This window comes from Cyrtonyx montezumae, unplaced genomic scaffold (genome assembly GCF_038088225.1).
Source record: "Cyrtonyx montezumae isolate F1298 unplaced genomic scaffold, pur_monq_1.0 scaffold_2, whole genome shotgun sequence".
In the NCBI taxonomy this organism is placed as follows: domain Eukaryota; kingdom Metazoa; phylum Chordata; class Aves; order Galliformes; family Odontophoridae; genus Cyrtonyx; species Cyrtonyx montezumae.
Window position 1 is genome coordinate 39,061,224 of NW_027071936.1, and position 16,110 is coordinate 39,077,333.

The following is a 16,110-nucleotide window of genomic DNA, read 5'->3' on the forward strand; positions in this document are numbered from 1 at the left end:
AATCTAATCAGATAAGTGAGCTTGACATCTAGGCTCTTTAATATCCCTACCCTGGGTGTTCTTCACTGGAAAATAAATAGTCCCTTCCCCCAGATCAGCCTCATTTAGGTCAAACAAAATATGTTATTTCTATTTTGCTGGAAATTAATATGGTTCTTTTCTGAATGTAGTAGTGTTATTATCAAACATTAAAATAGCATAAGTACTTTGTGCTCAGTTCTATGCAAACACAAGATTGCAAAACTTTAAATTTATTAACTGAAGTGTTTAGTAGTAGCCACTGGCTGCAGTTTCATTTTCTCTCCTTTGTCTTTCTGATGTGCATTGCAGGCTTCTAGAGATTTCCTTTCATTTTAAAATAACTTGCTTTTTTTTTTTTCCACTTCCATATTATTTCTTTTAATTGCTGTAAAAAGGTTGTTTTTCTGCCTTATACGTACACCAGTAATTGATTCCTGCTTTGGTGGTAGTAGACTGCAAAGATGCTCTCATCTCCTTTGGTTCTCATAAGATTGAACAGGTCTTTTCAAAGAAGGCTTCAGGTAGCATGTTTTGTGAGATATAGGGTTTTTGTCATCTACACATCAGTAATTAGAGAGTGGTTTTGCTTGTCAGAAGAACCTTTCCATGCTATGGATGATTGCATAAATTCTCTTACTGTTTCTCAGTATTCAACTAATAATACACTTTATTTCCACCATCAAGTCAGTTTCCAAGTAGCAGTAGTTGAAGCATGGCTTAATTTTGTCAGGATGTGATAGTTTCCATTACATTAACTTCCAAGGGAACAGAATTCATCTCAACATGCGTTATATTCCAGGCTCAATAACTTCAAAGAAATATTCATTGAGAGATAGAAATAATGAAGGAGAAAAAGCTCTATTTGAAAAGAAATGTTACTATACTTAACCCAGTATGCAGTACTGGGTCGCATTGCATTACAGCTAAACTGCAGCTCGTGTTCTTTCAAATGAAAGTTGATGTTTTGAAGGTGGAGTTCGTTGTGCTGTGGTTTTCAACTGAGTTGCCTTCAAGCACGTACATTGTAGTGAGATTTCTGAAGGTGAAACACTGTAACAGGAACGTTTAGCCCAGGTGAAGTAGATTTTAGGAGACTTTGTAACATTCTCAGGGAAAGCTGGAAACATTTCAAGTCGTGCAAGGATTTTTAAATAGTGATATTTTACTTTTTAATACAGTTTTGAGCAAGTAATATGTAGTTCTTGCATTTAATATTAATTTTGAAGGATATTTTAATAACAGATCAATGGCTGGAAAAATATTATTGCATATAATTGAGAGCATTTGATTTGCCACAGGTAACTTAATGGCTCTAGTTACCATCTTCAAACCATAAGCACTGTGCCAAAGGGCAATGTGAATTATGCATCTTTCCTCAGCAGTATGATTCTTCCTTTTCTATGGAGGTAGGAAAGACAAATGAAATATGGCAGCTGTATTAAAGTTTTATGAGCTATTGTACAGCCTTTCTTCCATCATGCGTGGTATTAGATACATTTCTCTTCTTTTTATACAAATAAAGCATTATTTCTCATTTGTCAGGTAAAAAAAAATCAATATTGTTCAAAAGTACAACTGAGCCTTCAATAAAACTCGAAAGATCCTTCTCATTCTTACTTAACTAAGATCAAAGGTACAGATGTAGTTGCAGGTACATAGTATAGAGAAGGAATTACTTCATTTACTTGCCTCTTTTCAGGGCAACTTGCTTTTTTCTATAGAATTTCTTTAATTTTCAAGCCTTGTAATGTCAGTTTGCACAAGGGTGAACTGTACTTTCTGTATGCTTCTTCATGATTATAATAAGTAGCAGCTCTTTGGAAGTATTTTTGCCTAAGGAGTTGCATCTCTGTGCCTGGCACATAGTGAGCTCTTCAACTATGCCTGAATGGTTGGATCCAGGAATTTTTTTCCGCTCTGGGATCTGGGTGCCTTTTGGGTGCCTCCTTTCTGCAAAGGAGCAGGGTGCAGTTGTGCTCCATTTCTCCTGACTACTCTCGTCATGGAGAGGGTGCAACCTCTTGGTCAAGGAGTGCTGAGGAAGATACCAGCGCATCCCACTTATTCACAGAGAGAACACAAGATTCTGTGAAGCAAGAAAAAAGGGGTTTTATTCTTCAACTTAAACATGCTTTCAGAACCTAACCTGTTCTATCCCTCCCTCCAATTCCACTTGGCTTTGTCCTTATCCAAGTTCATTACAATAAAAAAAAGCAGCTGAGCATAAACTTAAAATGAGACCTTTTAATTTAGACTGAGTGTGAACTTTCTGTCCATAATGGAGATTATCTCAAGTGAGATTAATATTTTATTTTTCCTGTGTACTGTGTTAAGGAACTCCTATCCTGTATACAGTACTTAGTTCCTCAGAAAGTATTCTGAAAAGCCAGGAGAATTCACAGAAGTGCAGAAAGGGTGACAGCAGTTCTAAAAGCCCCTCTTTTAGGGGGAAGTGTAATAAGCTCAGTTTGACCTGTAGCCAAGGCAAGGCTGAGTCACTTCATGAGAGACTGAAGACCTTAGGGAGAGATTTCAGAGAGCTGATAGTCAGTCAAAGTTACAAGGAAAAAACCAAAGTATTCTGTGGCTGGAAGATGAAACTAAACATTTAAATGCAGTGTACATAATGGACTCTTAAGTCTTTGTGGGTTAACCATTCTCTTTAAATAAAGAATATTTTTAATGACTACTGCAGTGCTCATGGAAGTTAAGGACTGAAAGTAGAAGTTGCTTGGTGATTTTGCTTCATGGAATCAAACTGTCAGGTCAGACTCAAAGAACTTCAACTCTGTGCATATCGCTTCTTCTTTTGAAACTGAGCAGTAAGCTTCATAGCTTTTTGATTTTACTTTTGTTGTGAGAATTCAAGAAAACCAAATGAGATTCTGAAAAGAAATACCACTGCAGCTAAGTGCTGTAAAACCATTAATAGATTTCTCATCCTAGTGTTATAGAAACCACATCATTTTTCTCTGGGTTAGGTGAGGAATATGCTACTATTTATTTATTGCTACGGTTACTTTTTAGCATTTGAGAAGAAATGGGTATTTTTACTGTGGAAAATGTAATCGTTTCCTTTTTGAAAATATTTAGACAATTACACTGCTCTGGTGCATTAACTAGATTCAACCATCTATCAACCGTTACCATACTGAGCATAGTCTGTTATGATTGTCTGTGACAGAAAACTTATTGAAAGGAGTATTCACAAGTCTTTAAAAGAGAGCAGCTATCTTGCAAGCAATTGGTAGACATACAATGAATGCAAGGCACTAGCTATGGCATCCTTGTTTTACGAGCTTGTCTGCCTTCACCTGAGTCAGCTTTGAAGTCTCTTCTAACAATGGACCAAAGAAGGAATTTATTCTAAAAATGAAGGAAAGTCCAATATTTAATAGACTGATCCCAGATCCTGTGTTCAGTTTCTCATTTTACGCTATGGATTTCTGTAGGATTCTTTGAAAGAGTTTTATTCTGCTGAGATACTTCTATGCTATGCTTCCATCGTCATGTCCCAGTATCCAGATATTGTCTGTGCAAGAAACCGTTTAGCTCTGTGTATGTCCACCATTTCTGTATCTCTTGATACCGACCAAGAGAAAAACTAAATACTCACCTGAAAATGAGCTCTGGTAGATTACAAACAGTGGCCAGTCAGATTGCCTTGACCTATCAGGAACCTTGGAGACAGTGAAGCACAAGGGAGTTAAAATGCAGCAGCTGTATCTGTTCCTCAGTCTCTTATCATTGGTCCATGGATCTGTGATTGTGACCTATTCCAGGGGTATTAAAATGTCCTGGCATCTTGCAGTGTATTGCTTTGATTAGCAAGTCAAAGCTACTATGTTTTCACAGAGTAACAGAGTGGCTGAGGTTGTAAGGGACCTTTGGAGGTTGATTGCCCAGGTTTATGAAATTATGGAGATCTTTAAGGAGGTTTAAACTCCACAATATTATTTGCTGAGCTGTGTCAGTGGTTCATCATCCGCAAAATAAAATTGCTTCCTGATATGCAAATGAAACTTCCTCTGTTTGTGCCTGTTGTCTCTGTTTCATAGCATTACCCTAGTAACCTCACAGAGGAGTGCCTTGTGTGAAACAAGATGCTAGCATTAAAGAGAAAGCAGATATCAAGTGTGTTTGGGTTTGTTTTCTGGTTCCTTGGGGTTGTGTTGTTTTGTTTTTAGAATAAGTATAATAAAGGAAGGCTGCTAACAACTGTCCTAATACCATGCTGCCAAATATATTAAATATACCAGTAGTGTTTCTAGTGAACTCAGATCATGTCAAGTGATCAAACGTATTTTCATTACTGTTGCTGTTAAAAGCTAATTGCTGCATTTTCAGTGGTGTTGCCTATTTATCAAAAATTTGAGTGAGCTGAATGTATGATGTGCTGTGCTGTCTACGCTGCAATTTCAGTGGTTTTTTGGTTCTTTTTTTTTTTCTGGAATACAGGTTGAATCTTTTCTGAACATTAAATACTTCTGTACATTAAATATTCTGTGCAGTGTTAATGGTATTTTGGTGGATGACCTTTCTGCCTTGGTTTAGAAATAAGCAGATAGTTGTTGATTCAAAGTGATGACTTGAACATCACAAGTACTTGGAGTTAAGTACGAATGGGTGAAAACTAATGGTCTGGCATCCAATATTTATAATGGATTTGAAATGATTTTTGTTTGTTTTCTTTCCTAGAACATACAAAGGATATTCTTGTGATATATGAACAAGAAGCAGAAGAATGGGCTCTGTATTTCAAATCTCTTTTTGCACACATAGTGAATAAAGAAGGAATCTTACTCTACAATCTAGAGACTTTGTCTTTCAAGCATCTGGAATTATTCTCTTTATCCTGTTATAAATGTAAACTCCTGATACTATCATACGGACTCCTTAAATGTCTGAACAAAAAGAGTTGCTGTTTTCTGGCACATGTTCTTCAACCTCCAGATAATGTGGTGATTCTGCTTTGTGGAGTGGAGAATTCGGAAATGTTTAATGAGATTCTAACCTTAAGTGGGAGGAGCAGAGAGATCTTCACTGATCAGGAACCTGAGGACTACCTCTCCATTGTTACTGGAATTATTCAAACAGGTAATCTAAAGATGTAAGCTTAATACGAATAAGAGATTTCTATCTGTTTTAATATCATTTGGAAGAGATAGAAGTGATCATTTGAATTTTTTGTAGAAATTGTCTTTCTTCAGCTTGGCCCTGCAGTTTTGGCTCTACGTATTTGTCATTGCTGATTTATTGACTTCTTATTAACATAAAGTACTGTCATAATCTTAATTCAGTTTCACAGGAAGGAAGCTTTGGAAAGCTCAGAAGCTGCCACTGGCACTTGTGAACCTACTGTCACAATTTGTGACACTAATGGCAAGATTGAGTGGCTGGCTTTATTTGTTTCTTTGTTTTCTGAGCTTACAACAGTCAGAAATGGTGCAAAGCAATGTTTGTTTCATCTCTTTCAAAAAGCTTTAATTATGACGATGTGGGTGTGTGTGCATATATGTCTTTATATAAACTTGATAACAAAAAATAATGACTTGCTAAGACCCCATTTTGTGGATGGCATAGTGTTCACTGTGACTTGCAAAGGCTGTAAGAGTGTAGGCACCCTTTCTCTTTTAACAGCTTAAGTTAAAAGTCTGTACTGGAAAGACTGGAGTTGTTGAACCTTTATATATTTTCACATTAATGGGAGCAACAGAGAAAAACCAGTGTAAAAATTAGCACTTCTAGAATATAAGAAAAGCTCCTTCTAGATAATTAGAGAGAATTAAAGGAAATTTATTAAACTTTTCCTCGCTATATCTTCTGAGCACTCTCTTAGGCTTCATGTTTTGGAGCTAGATGTAGTTGTCTGCTGTGGTTTCAAGGGATAATAGTTGTCATTTTTGATCATGCCTGATATTTAACTTGAGAGGATTTCCTTGGTATCTTTTCAGTGAAAGGAATACAATGGGTCTGCATCATTTGTGTGTGTATGTATAGAAAAGAACTATGCCCAAGGACAAACAGTTGACATGCAAACTGGCAAAGTTGTAAACCTACTCTGAAAACATAAACAGTTTTCCTAAAAGGCAGGTGATAGGTCTGTATGTACAAAATAATTTATGGCATCTGTCCTTGGGATTGTACTTGCATTTTATTGTCATGCAACTAATAGGTGCACAAATGGTCATTTTTTGGCAGTGGCCAGTATCAGAAGCTTCAGATAGCAGCACAAAGGTGAATTAATGAGTTGTTGTCAAATACCTCTATTGCAACATGTACGTCCGTGCCAGGGATGCACAAACTGACTGGGATCAGACAAGTTCTGTTGATTGAACTAGCCACAGGATGTGGTGCAGTGTTGCTACCTGGTGCTTCAGAGTACAAGCCCTCCTTTATTCACACAACTGAAAACTGCTCTGGCCCTGTAATTTCTGGACTGGCATGCTTTGACCGTCAGATAAGCTGGCCCATATCAGTGCAGGCTAGCAGAGCTATGTAGTGCTCTGCTCTGTGAAACAATTCTGAATATGAGCTGTGCTGTCACCTGGGTGTCATAAGCTCTGAGGAGTAAAGATTTGCTTTCTTTATCATTTTTTCCCCTTTGCTTAGAAATAATGGTAACTATGCATTATCCGTATTTTTTTATATTGTTTTGTAGAGTTGTATTAAGCTTTTAGCCTTAGATATCTGTAGCACAGATTTTGACAGATACACATGTTTGGGAAAAGTCTTCTTCCTTTGGGTTTAAAATGATTTGCATAGGAGTCATTAGGTATACTTGGATTCTCCTTTGAACCATTGTGGTTTTTGTTGCTGTTGTTTGTTTGGTTTGTGTTTTTAATGCTTTTTTTCAAGATTATGCACTTACAGTTTCCCTTCTCTTTCAATGTGGATCATCTTTGATCTTTTCAAATATTTTCAGTGCTTGTCTCTGGCCCCTTATGCTTCTGCTTTTGGAGATAGCAATGAAAACACTACTGTGTATGTTCATGCTTTTCCTTTCGTTTTGTTTCCTAAACATCCATTACTGTTAACTTATTCTTCTGTATGCTTGTCTTCTTATCTCTTCAGTAATAACAAAGATCTGTCCCTGCGCTGAAGTCTAAAACTTTAGTGATGTACTGTAATTACAATTATTACCTGTTACCATGCTGTTTATTCACCATCATAATTCAATTCTGTAATCCCTAAGGACAGTGAGCAGTTGGGATTCTAGAATGGCTTGATTCCAGATTTCAGGAGTCATTTATAAGTAGTAGCAACTGAAGAAGGATGCTAAATTGGGTTGTCCCTGTTCTGAAGAGAGCTGGTGATTAGTGCGTAGGTTAAGTGATAGCAGTCACCACCCTTTCACTTCAGCTTTCTCCATACTCTGCATAGTTCTAAGGCAAGGTAAGTTCTTAACTGTCCGTTCTCTTTGCACTGTCTGAGTAATCTGAGATGGAAACAGTACAAAATAAATCCAAATTTGTAATCCCCCTACCACTTATTTTGAAACAGGCTTTCCTCTACCACGTGGTGCCAGATGAAACTTGCTGGGGCTAGCAGCATCAGAACTTGCTTGTACCTCTAATGTAGTATGTGTGCTGAAATTTCCAGTCAAGAAAAAGACCAATTAAAATTCTCAATAAAACGAAACAAAATGCAAGTTGTAAGCAGAGGTCTCTTTCCCCCCTGCAGTGTGATTCAAAACACAAAATCTGAAGGGAAGAGTTTGGCATTGTTATTTGAGCATGTTCTTAGGGGAACAAGTAGAGAACCAGGCCATGTATGATTGGTGACAGATGGTATTATATTTACCTTATGCAAGGAAAAGTATGTGAATATTTTTGTTGCAGTCAAAAAATTGCTGCAGCAGGACTTGCTCACAAAATACTTCACAGTAGTACTGTCTGAAATTTCTATATTCAGATTTAGAGTTGGTTTTGAATTTTCTGTAGGTGATTGTTGCCATTAAAGATAAATCTCTGAAAGTAGAACATTGAGATATATTAGTTTAAGATGGCTTGGTGTGATCTAGTATTTTTAATTTATTTCAGTAGCTTTCTGCAATGCTGAAGAAGATAGAATTGGGAGGCATTTTGTGTTCATTTGACCTTTCCTTTCCCTTATTCTTTCTACCATATCTCTTTTGTCTGAACAGTGTATACCTTTCTATATTAAATGGACCTACTTTTCAGTGTATTGATTATATACCCTCACTTTTTTTTTTGTAGTCCAAAAATACTTGTATTTTAAATTCAGATTGTTTATATGTTTAAGCAAATGAATTTGTAGATAGATGGTTGCACCTGCTAAGTGTCCTAAATTCATCCAGCATTTATTTGTGCCTCAGTATTGACAATGTCTTTCTGTGTCACTATTTCTAAAGTACCCTGATGTTGTCATGATATTCTGTGGTGAGACGTCACAGCTTTGGAAGGTTTCTCAGAAGGAATGCTTTTACCTGAGACAGCAATATGCCATTAGTTTTTGCCTGCTAACAAATAAATATTCATGCCAGTATGCAGTTTTAATTACCAAGAAGAGTATTTTGAATAAAATTGCTTTTGCAACTACCCAGTAAAGTATAACTAGGATACTGAGATGCTAGCATTTTGTATTCGTCTCTAGTGTATATATAACAAACAGGCTGGGAGCTTAAGATAGGGTTTAACATAAACATAACTAGCCCACCTCAAATGAGGGACTAATTTCCATTGTGCAGACCACAGAGAAGAGAAATAGACTTTTATGATGTCTTTATCCTGTTTCATTGTATTGGAACTGTACCAGGGCTTTGAGTCTAATGTTTGAACACTGGAGAAGTACTTCACATTTTGAATCCAGTGCTTTACAACTTCTGTAAAATCTTGTTCATGTTAGTATTCAGAAGTCACTAACGACGACAATGTGAATTTTCTTAGGCTGTCAGCAGAACTTGTAATGTTGTATCTCTCATTTAGGGGAAAACTTTACCATTTTCTTCAAAGGGAAAGTATTTCACCTAGATTTTTATACTGACAGAGTCTATAAAGAATGAAACTAAGCACTAGCAGGAAGCAGAGTCCAAGAGGAAACAAAACCACTAATTTTTTGTTTTGTTTGCTTGCTTGTGAATGGTGTGATTTTGCGCATGCAGAAGCTAAAGCCAGGGTTGTAAAGATTTCTTGCATGAACCTGTAGGATTAAGTCATTGGAGCTAAGTAGGTGATTCTGGCTTAGCTTACTGACAGGGGAGGCTCCAGTAGAAGAGGCTGTAGGGCTGTGCCTCTTTCTTCCTTTCTCAGCATTCCTGTTTGAGATGTGTTTCTCCATCTACATGTAGAAGTATTGCTGTAATGCCAATGCAGTGATAGGGCTTCTAAGGGCTTGCAACTATCAACAAAACTTGGGGTGTTACTGTCTTGTTTTGTATGGCTCCAGGCCCTGGCCATTTCAAACTAGAAGAGAAACTTAAATAGCATCCCGGAGTTGTCAATCACAAATATGGTCTTCAGTGTGACAGCCCCTGCTACTTAAGCTTTTTAACTTCTTTGTTCCTTCTTGTATTATTTGTACCAAATCCAAAGATTTTATTTATCGTATAATCAAATCATAGCTCGTGTTTTGATCTGCCTAGCCCGTCATGATGACTGGAATGTTTGGATACTGAAATATGTACCATATATGTAATATTTTTCTTCTAGTATTAAATTATAATACTAATTGGATGAAAGCTGCTTACACCTGGTAAGGCAAATGCACAACTATCCGAAAGTGAATGCCTTTTAGTAATATTTAAGACAAGTTCATATGGTTTATTGTACTAATAGAAGTCATATTAATGTAACATAAGCATTGCTGCTACAACATACACTAATTTAAATAAATGTCCTTTGATTTTACTGTGGTTTATTTAGGCTATACATTTTTTTAATTTAGAAAGGAATTAATGGTTTTAACTTTAGTCCATTCCTTCAAGGTTTTAAGTGAACAGCATGCAAATTTGTATTGTTTATCGCAAAATGGTCATCAGTCTGTACTAGGTTGCAGTTGTGGATCTGTTTCTAAAGCTTACAGGTAATGTAGATTTAAGATTTCTAGCAGGTATTTTGCTACATATGTATGTAGTTGTGTACATCCTTAAAAGAACGTATTGACTCTCCTCTGATTTTATGCTACAATTACCTCTCACAATTATGGAGAAGTTATTACTAGAAGGCATTTAGGAAAGTCCTCTGGAAATTGATCCTTCGTGTGTATTTTAGTGTGAAATTATGATTCTAACTTTAGTGTTTGTAGTTTCACCATGATGTATTTCCTTTATGTCAGTATCACCATGTTGTAAATAAGAGAAAATAATGATTATGTTTTCATGGATTGACACAAAAACAAACAAAAAAATCCCTATCCCTGAAAAAGAAGCATAGCATCTGTTTACGTTCATATTGGAAAAAAAAATCAATATAGAATAGCAGAAGATGACTTTTAGATACAGAATGAGATTTTGCACTTGGTAAGGCTTCTCTGTACTGATTTAAATGGCTGTAAGGACAGAACTGGACCCAGAAAATGTTATTACAGTTAAAAGCTTAAATGTTCAAAAGTCAGAAATTTGCAGGTACAAAGTAGACTATTAGATTTTAATGTGGTCCCTTGTTCTTATGCACTGATTATTTTTAATTACTTAAGTGCATTTTTTGTCCCTTCAAGAATCTGCCCTTATTAGCACACAGGATAAATAGTACTCAGTTAATTAGTAGCTATTTGATACTTTGTGTTGTGTTTGTGGTCGCATTACTTATGCCATTGAATGACATTTCTTTGCAATTCAAATGCTGCTGAGAAAACAGAATTATTACTTGCTAATGTTATTTTCTGTAGAACTCATTTCTATATTATGAGTGTTATTGAAACAGTTGATTTGGTCGCTATTTAATGAACTAGTATTTAGCAAGTTTGAAGTGAAGTATTTCTTTTACTACTTGTACTGCTTTGTGGCCTGGCTTTTCATAACTCTGTACACTACACAATACTTACGTTCGTATTCAAACTCCCTTTAATTGCACATGTATTTGTGACTGCTCAGATGATTGCAGGTTGGCTGAAAGTCTTTATTTTAAATCTAGCATATCATCTGGAATTTCATCCAAAAAAAAAAAAAGGATGTAAATGACTGTGTTGCTGTTACCTTATTTCTGAAGCTCTAAATTGCTTGTCTGTTTGTTCATTAGACCAAAGGAAAGATTCTGTCAAACAGTGGATCTGACAATAGTGACCATAACTATCCTATTACCAGTTTTTTGCAGAGTTTGAATTCTCTTGCATTTTCTGAAGAGTCGTGACTTTATTTGATTAAATGGTACTTGTTCCCTTGCATCTTTTCAGACATGAAGGGCAGTGGACTAACCTTACCATAGCATATAGCTGTGTAGAGGAACAAGCCTTGTTCTCAAAAATCCACCCACACTTCTACACATATGCATTCCCACAAAGAGTGTGGAAAGAAAATGAGTTTCATCAGGGCATTTCTGTTTTCGTTGAATTTCAGAGTAGAGAAAAAAGGAAGTGCCGGAAGAGCTTTTGTTTTCTGTTCCCAAAATGTTGAATCTTGCTTGCATGAAAAGGGAGCCAACTAATCTGAAATTTCAGATAGAACAGTTTTACTCACATTGCACGTGCAGCATCAGTCACTGTCAACCAGTGGCCAGGAGAAGCACTGCATCCACACTTCAGCTCCTATTGGTATTTACCACTGTGGTTTATTTACATTTGTCAAGTCTCATGAAGAGGAAAAAAAGAAGGGCAAAATCTCCACTTATTCTGGATGTAGAGCTGTGTTATGGGTTTCCTGTCCCATAACAACTTTGTTTCTGGGTTGGCGCCTTTTGTGAAGTGTTTTGACTCAACACCATGAGTTACTGCTTTGAAACAGTCCTTCTGAGGACAAGTGAGAATTACCTTGGTAATCCTGGTACATCAGTTCTGTGCTGCTGGACTCAGATTACTGCCTGGGGGTCTGTCTCCATGACACTATATCGGGTCCAGAAGATGCTGTAAGCTTACTGGCTCTTGCTTAGGAGCATGAATTCAATATACGTGATAGTGACCTATGGCATATAGGATTTCATCTTCTTCAAGTAATCGTACCTGCTTTTAGGTACTCCAGTCATTCCCACTTACTAGTTTTGTTCACAATGCTGACCAGTCTTTGGATGTGTGTCTTGGATACTTAGAGCCCACTGGATGCACTTCCAGTGCTGGCAGGTGGGCAGCTTATGGGTCCAGACTAGAATTAGCTGGAAGTAGGTCTCTTTGAAATGTGTGTAATGTGAAAGTGAGTGTTTAAGTATTTCTCTATTTCTAAACCAACTCCTTTTGGTCTCACCTCCATTCATGCAGCTACTATCTTGACATTGTAGCTGCACTGGTGTGATCTCTTTTAGAAAGCTGCTGTGAATTTGCACTGCTTATACCTCTACAGACCCGCTGTCAAGATTTCTAAGGATGTCTTTTTCAATCTTGTTCTGATTGGGCTGTGGCTTAATGCACTGAAGAGGCTTATTGGTATAAAGGTGGCTTTTCGTCATTACTGAATCAGTATCTAGTGGCTCAATAAACTGACATCACTATTCCTTTGACAAATAATTGGGATGCCTAGAAAAATGGCAGTACAGAAGGAAACAAAGAAAACAGAATTCTGAGATGACAAAAAATGGTGGAGGTGTTTTTCAAAGCTACTCCTACTTTAAACCTTGACTCATCTTTCATATGAATCCTCCTCTGCTTTTAAATGGAAGCTTGAAGGGAAGCTTGGAGTCCAAGTTTTTCATTAGCTCAGTGATAGATGTTGCAATAAAAGAAATAGAACAAAAAAGTGAAAAAAATTCACTTGAATTTTTTTCTGGAGTTGTCTGGACTGCAGTTCTCTGTCGGCTTTTGGCAGCTGTCTTGATAACAGTGAATGTATGGAAGCACTTAAGGAGGGAGCTGAAAACTTACATTCCAAGCAAATTTGTAATTGTTGTCAACATTTGGGTGATTCATCTATCACACCACAAAATGAGAATTATTCTTCCCTTCCTGCTGCAGCCTTCTTCCTGCTCATTGCCAAGAAATTCTACGGGATCCCAAGTATGCAGTAATCTCAACTCTAGCAGCTACAGGTTGATGATGTTTAGGTATTGCTAAGAGGACCAAGGAGATTCCCAGCTGGTTTGACATGTTGAAAGGACTGACTAGAAAAGACATTTACAACAATAGTACCCTGTATGTGTGGTGAAAACTGACTTCTGAATAACAGCAAGGAAATACAAAGTCTTGTCTTGGTACTGCTGCAGAACTTCAGAGGGAAAAGCACCTCCAGAAAGAGATTATTGCAGTTTCCGCAGTTCGGCACATCAGTCTTTTCAAAGCCAAGAAAGATAAGATGGCAACTGTAAATGAAACAGTGTTGGTGCCATATAAAAAGTATGTGAAGTTTCAATCTGCTAGGAAGGATTTGACTTCTGATGAACTGTGAGAAATGTATCCAGTGGCTGCTTCTGTCTAGTAAGAAGGTATGCAGTACTAAGTTGTATATATGGAACAAAACTAAAGTGGCAGTTTCAGTAAAGAAATTATAAATCAGGACATCATTTTTGCTAGAACCCTACACAGCATTTTATCATCTTCTGTGGAGACTGGCTTGCAGAAAGCTGAAGCGTGCAAGAGTAGATACAAGATTTAAGTTCATCTGGAATTAAAGTTGAGCACATCAGAAGTGTGATGCTTAAATAGGAAATGTAAAGCAGGGTGGAAAGAGCAGTGAGTGGATGACAAGATATTCAAAAGAAAGAAAAGAATATATCCAATAATGCAAAGAGGAATGAAAAAGCGCTGATGATCAGTAAGAACTGATACACTGAAGTAAATTGTGCGAGACCTTGAGGAATAAGGTCAGAGGATACTTTGGAAAATGGAAAAACAGTATGATCATTGAGATCCTTTGGCAGAAATATGAGCTACAAGCGGATGTGAAAATAACTGATTTGCTGGTATCTGTGAGTTCTGGAAAAGATCCAGTTGTGAAGTGCTAATCACCATTATATGAGTTTGTGAGGGTTCATTCCTTGCAGCTAGTAGCTGAACAAGTTAGGTCTTTAGCCACTGATAGATATTACATATTTATTTCTGGTTTCTGTATTAAAAATAAAGAAAAAAGTTGACGCTTTTATTACTAGAAAGCTGCATTTTTGAGCAATTCTCTTGTTGTTCCTTAGGAAATTTTCTGCTCTCCAAAGAGTCATTATTTATGATTTGTGCTAAAGTGAAGCAATCTTAACTAGTATCTGAGTATAGTCTTGTAACTATATAGCTAAAAATACAAATGCCTTATTGTGGAATAAACATTCATAATTTTATCTGCAAAGCAAGACTGGACTCAAATTTAAATACCTGTTAGCTGATAGCTTCAGAAAAATGTTCTCCTTTGGTTACACAGCTTTCTGTTTATTACAATTTGCCTCTCAGGCTTGTGTCATGGTACTAATTAACTGAATGATTGGAGGTGGGCAAGCTGATTACAGAAATATGATATTAATATGTAGTAGTTGTCTACCCTTTCAGTTTAGCAGCAGTTTTTGGCCCTTCTTTTGACCCTTCTCAGAGGTGTTCTCAAAGCTAGCATAAGTGCATAATGTTATCTGTATCCTTAACCATTCTAAACTGGAGGAAGGCCAGCACTTCATGACAAGATAGATGACATCCCTTTGAGAGATTAAAAGGAGTTATCAGTGTACTTCTGCTCTGCTGTTCTTTCTTACAGTGAGGTCAGAAATCCTATTTTAGCAAAATGTGTGTATTCTGACATTGAGGTGTAGGATTAAGGGACAGTATCTTAAAAGGTAAAGACCTCAGACTTGCTTTCATATTCATAACCTCAACAGAAGGAAAATAAGCAAGAGTTAGAAACCAAGTGCATTTTTCAGATGTCTGAAATACTGTTCTTTATCATGTTTGTAAGGAAACTGTGCTGTTTCATCTACCTTAAAGGTCAGTAGATTTTATCTATTTCATACCAAATGTATGAGTAAATTGAAAAGTGACCTATCCCATAGCGAGTTGAGCTTGCTCACAAATCATGCTTTTTTTTTTTTTCACTGATACCAAATGTGTCTGGTAAGAGTCTTTCTGCTGACAGCAACTGCAGTCATATGACATGAGGAGATACATGGTCTCTTAGATATGCAAGTTGTGTGTAATTTTGAGGTCAAAAATAGCATCAGCAAGTTATACTTGCTGATAAATGAGCTGCTGCAGTCAAGGTAGCTTCTGTTACCAGTTTGATTTAAGGAATACTGTAGCATGAAATGCATTGTCTTGTGTCATTTAGTGTTTGGATACTATTAGTGATATTTATCTTGTACTTTGAATAGGTTGAAGGCTGTGGATATCAGCTACTCAGTTTCTCTTCTCCCCACCTCTTCTGAAGCAGTTGTTACGTAACATTTTCATCAATGTTTCATTACATTTCAGCCGTGTTGTTTCTTGAATTTTGATGACTGTAAAGGATTAGTCTTCATTGAGAGAATAGCTCCAAACATGGTCAAAAGGGGGAAGTTTGGCTGATCACTTGTAGTTCCCTGAGGCTGGTGTGTGCAGAATCTTTAAGCCTGAAATCTGAGGTTTTGGCCTGCCTGCTAGTTGTGTTTCCTTGAAGTATGTCTTAATTTGAAAAAGATCCCCTTTATCTGTGTTCTTTTATATCTGTGTAATTAAAAATGTAGCCATGTGCCACATCCAAGTCCAAACATGGTGTGCTCTTTGGACCAGGCCAATTGTACAAGGCTTGGAGTAGAAATAAGAGGGCCATTAAGCAGTTGAAGGTAGTAGCCCCTTAAGAATAATAGCAAAGTTGAAGGGCCATCTTATTAGACAAACAGGGTTTGGAAGTCTGCTCACAAGGCTGGAGGCCTCTATCAGTCCTTGTATTTTCAGTGTTTGAATCGGCAGCTGGAGGATACCTCATCTCCATCACTTTTGTTGTATCTTCACATCTTGGATTTTGGACAGTGTTTGGTGCTATGTAATCCTTCACTGAAAGAGAATTGAGATGTGTGCTGAACCACAGAGAAATGGAACAAA

At 36.9% G+C, this 16,110-nt stretch overlaps 1 protein-coding gene across 1 annotated transcript in view; it reads left to right on the top strand.

Annotated features, from left to right (window-relative positions):
- Nucleotides 1-16,110, top strand: part of BANK1 (B cell scaffold protein with ankyrin repeats 1) — a 130,278-nt gene that overhangs the window by 13,803 nt on the left and 100,365 nt on the right. Inside the window, exon 2 of the mRNA XM_065736951.1 lies at nt 4,720-5,118. Coding sequence (XP_065593023.1) covers nt 4,720-5,118 — 399 coding nt within the window. The remainder of the gene's footprint in view (nt 1-4,719; nt 5,119-16,110) is intronic.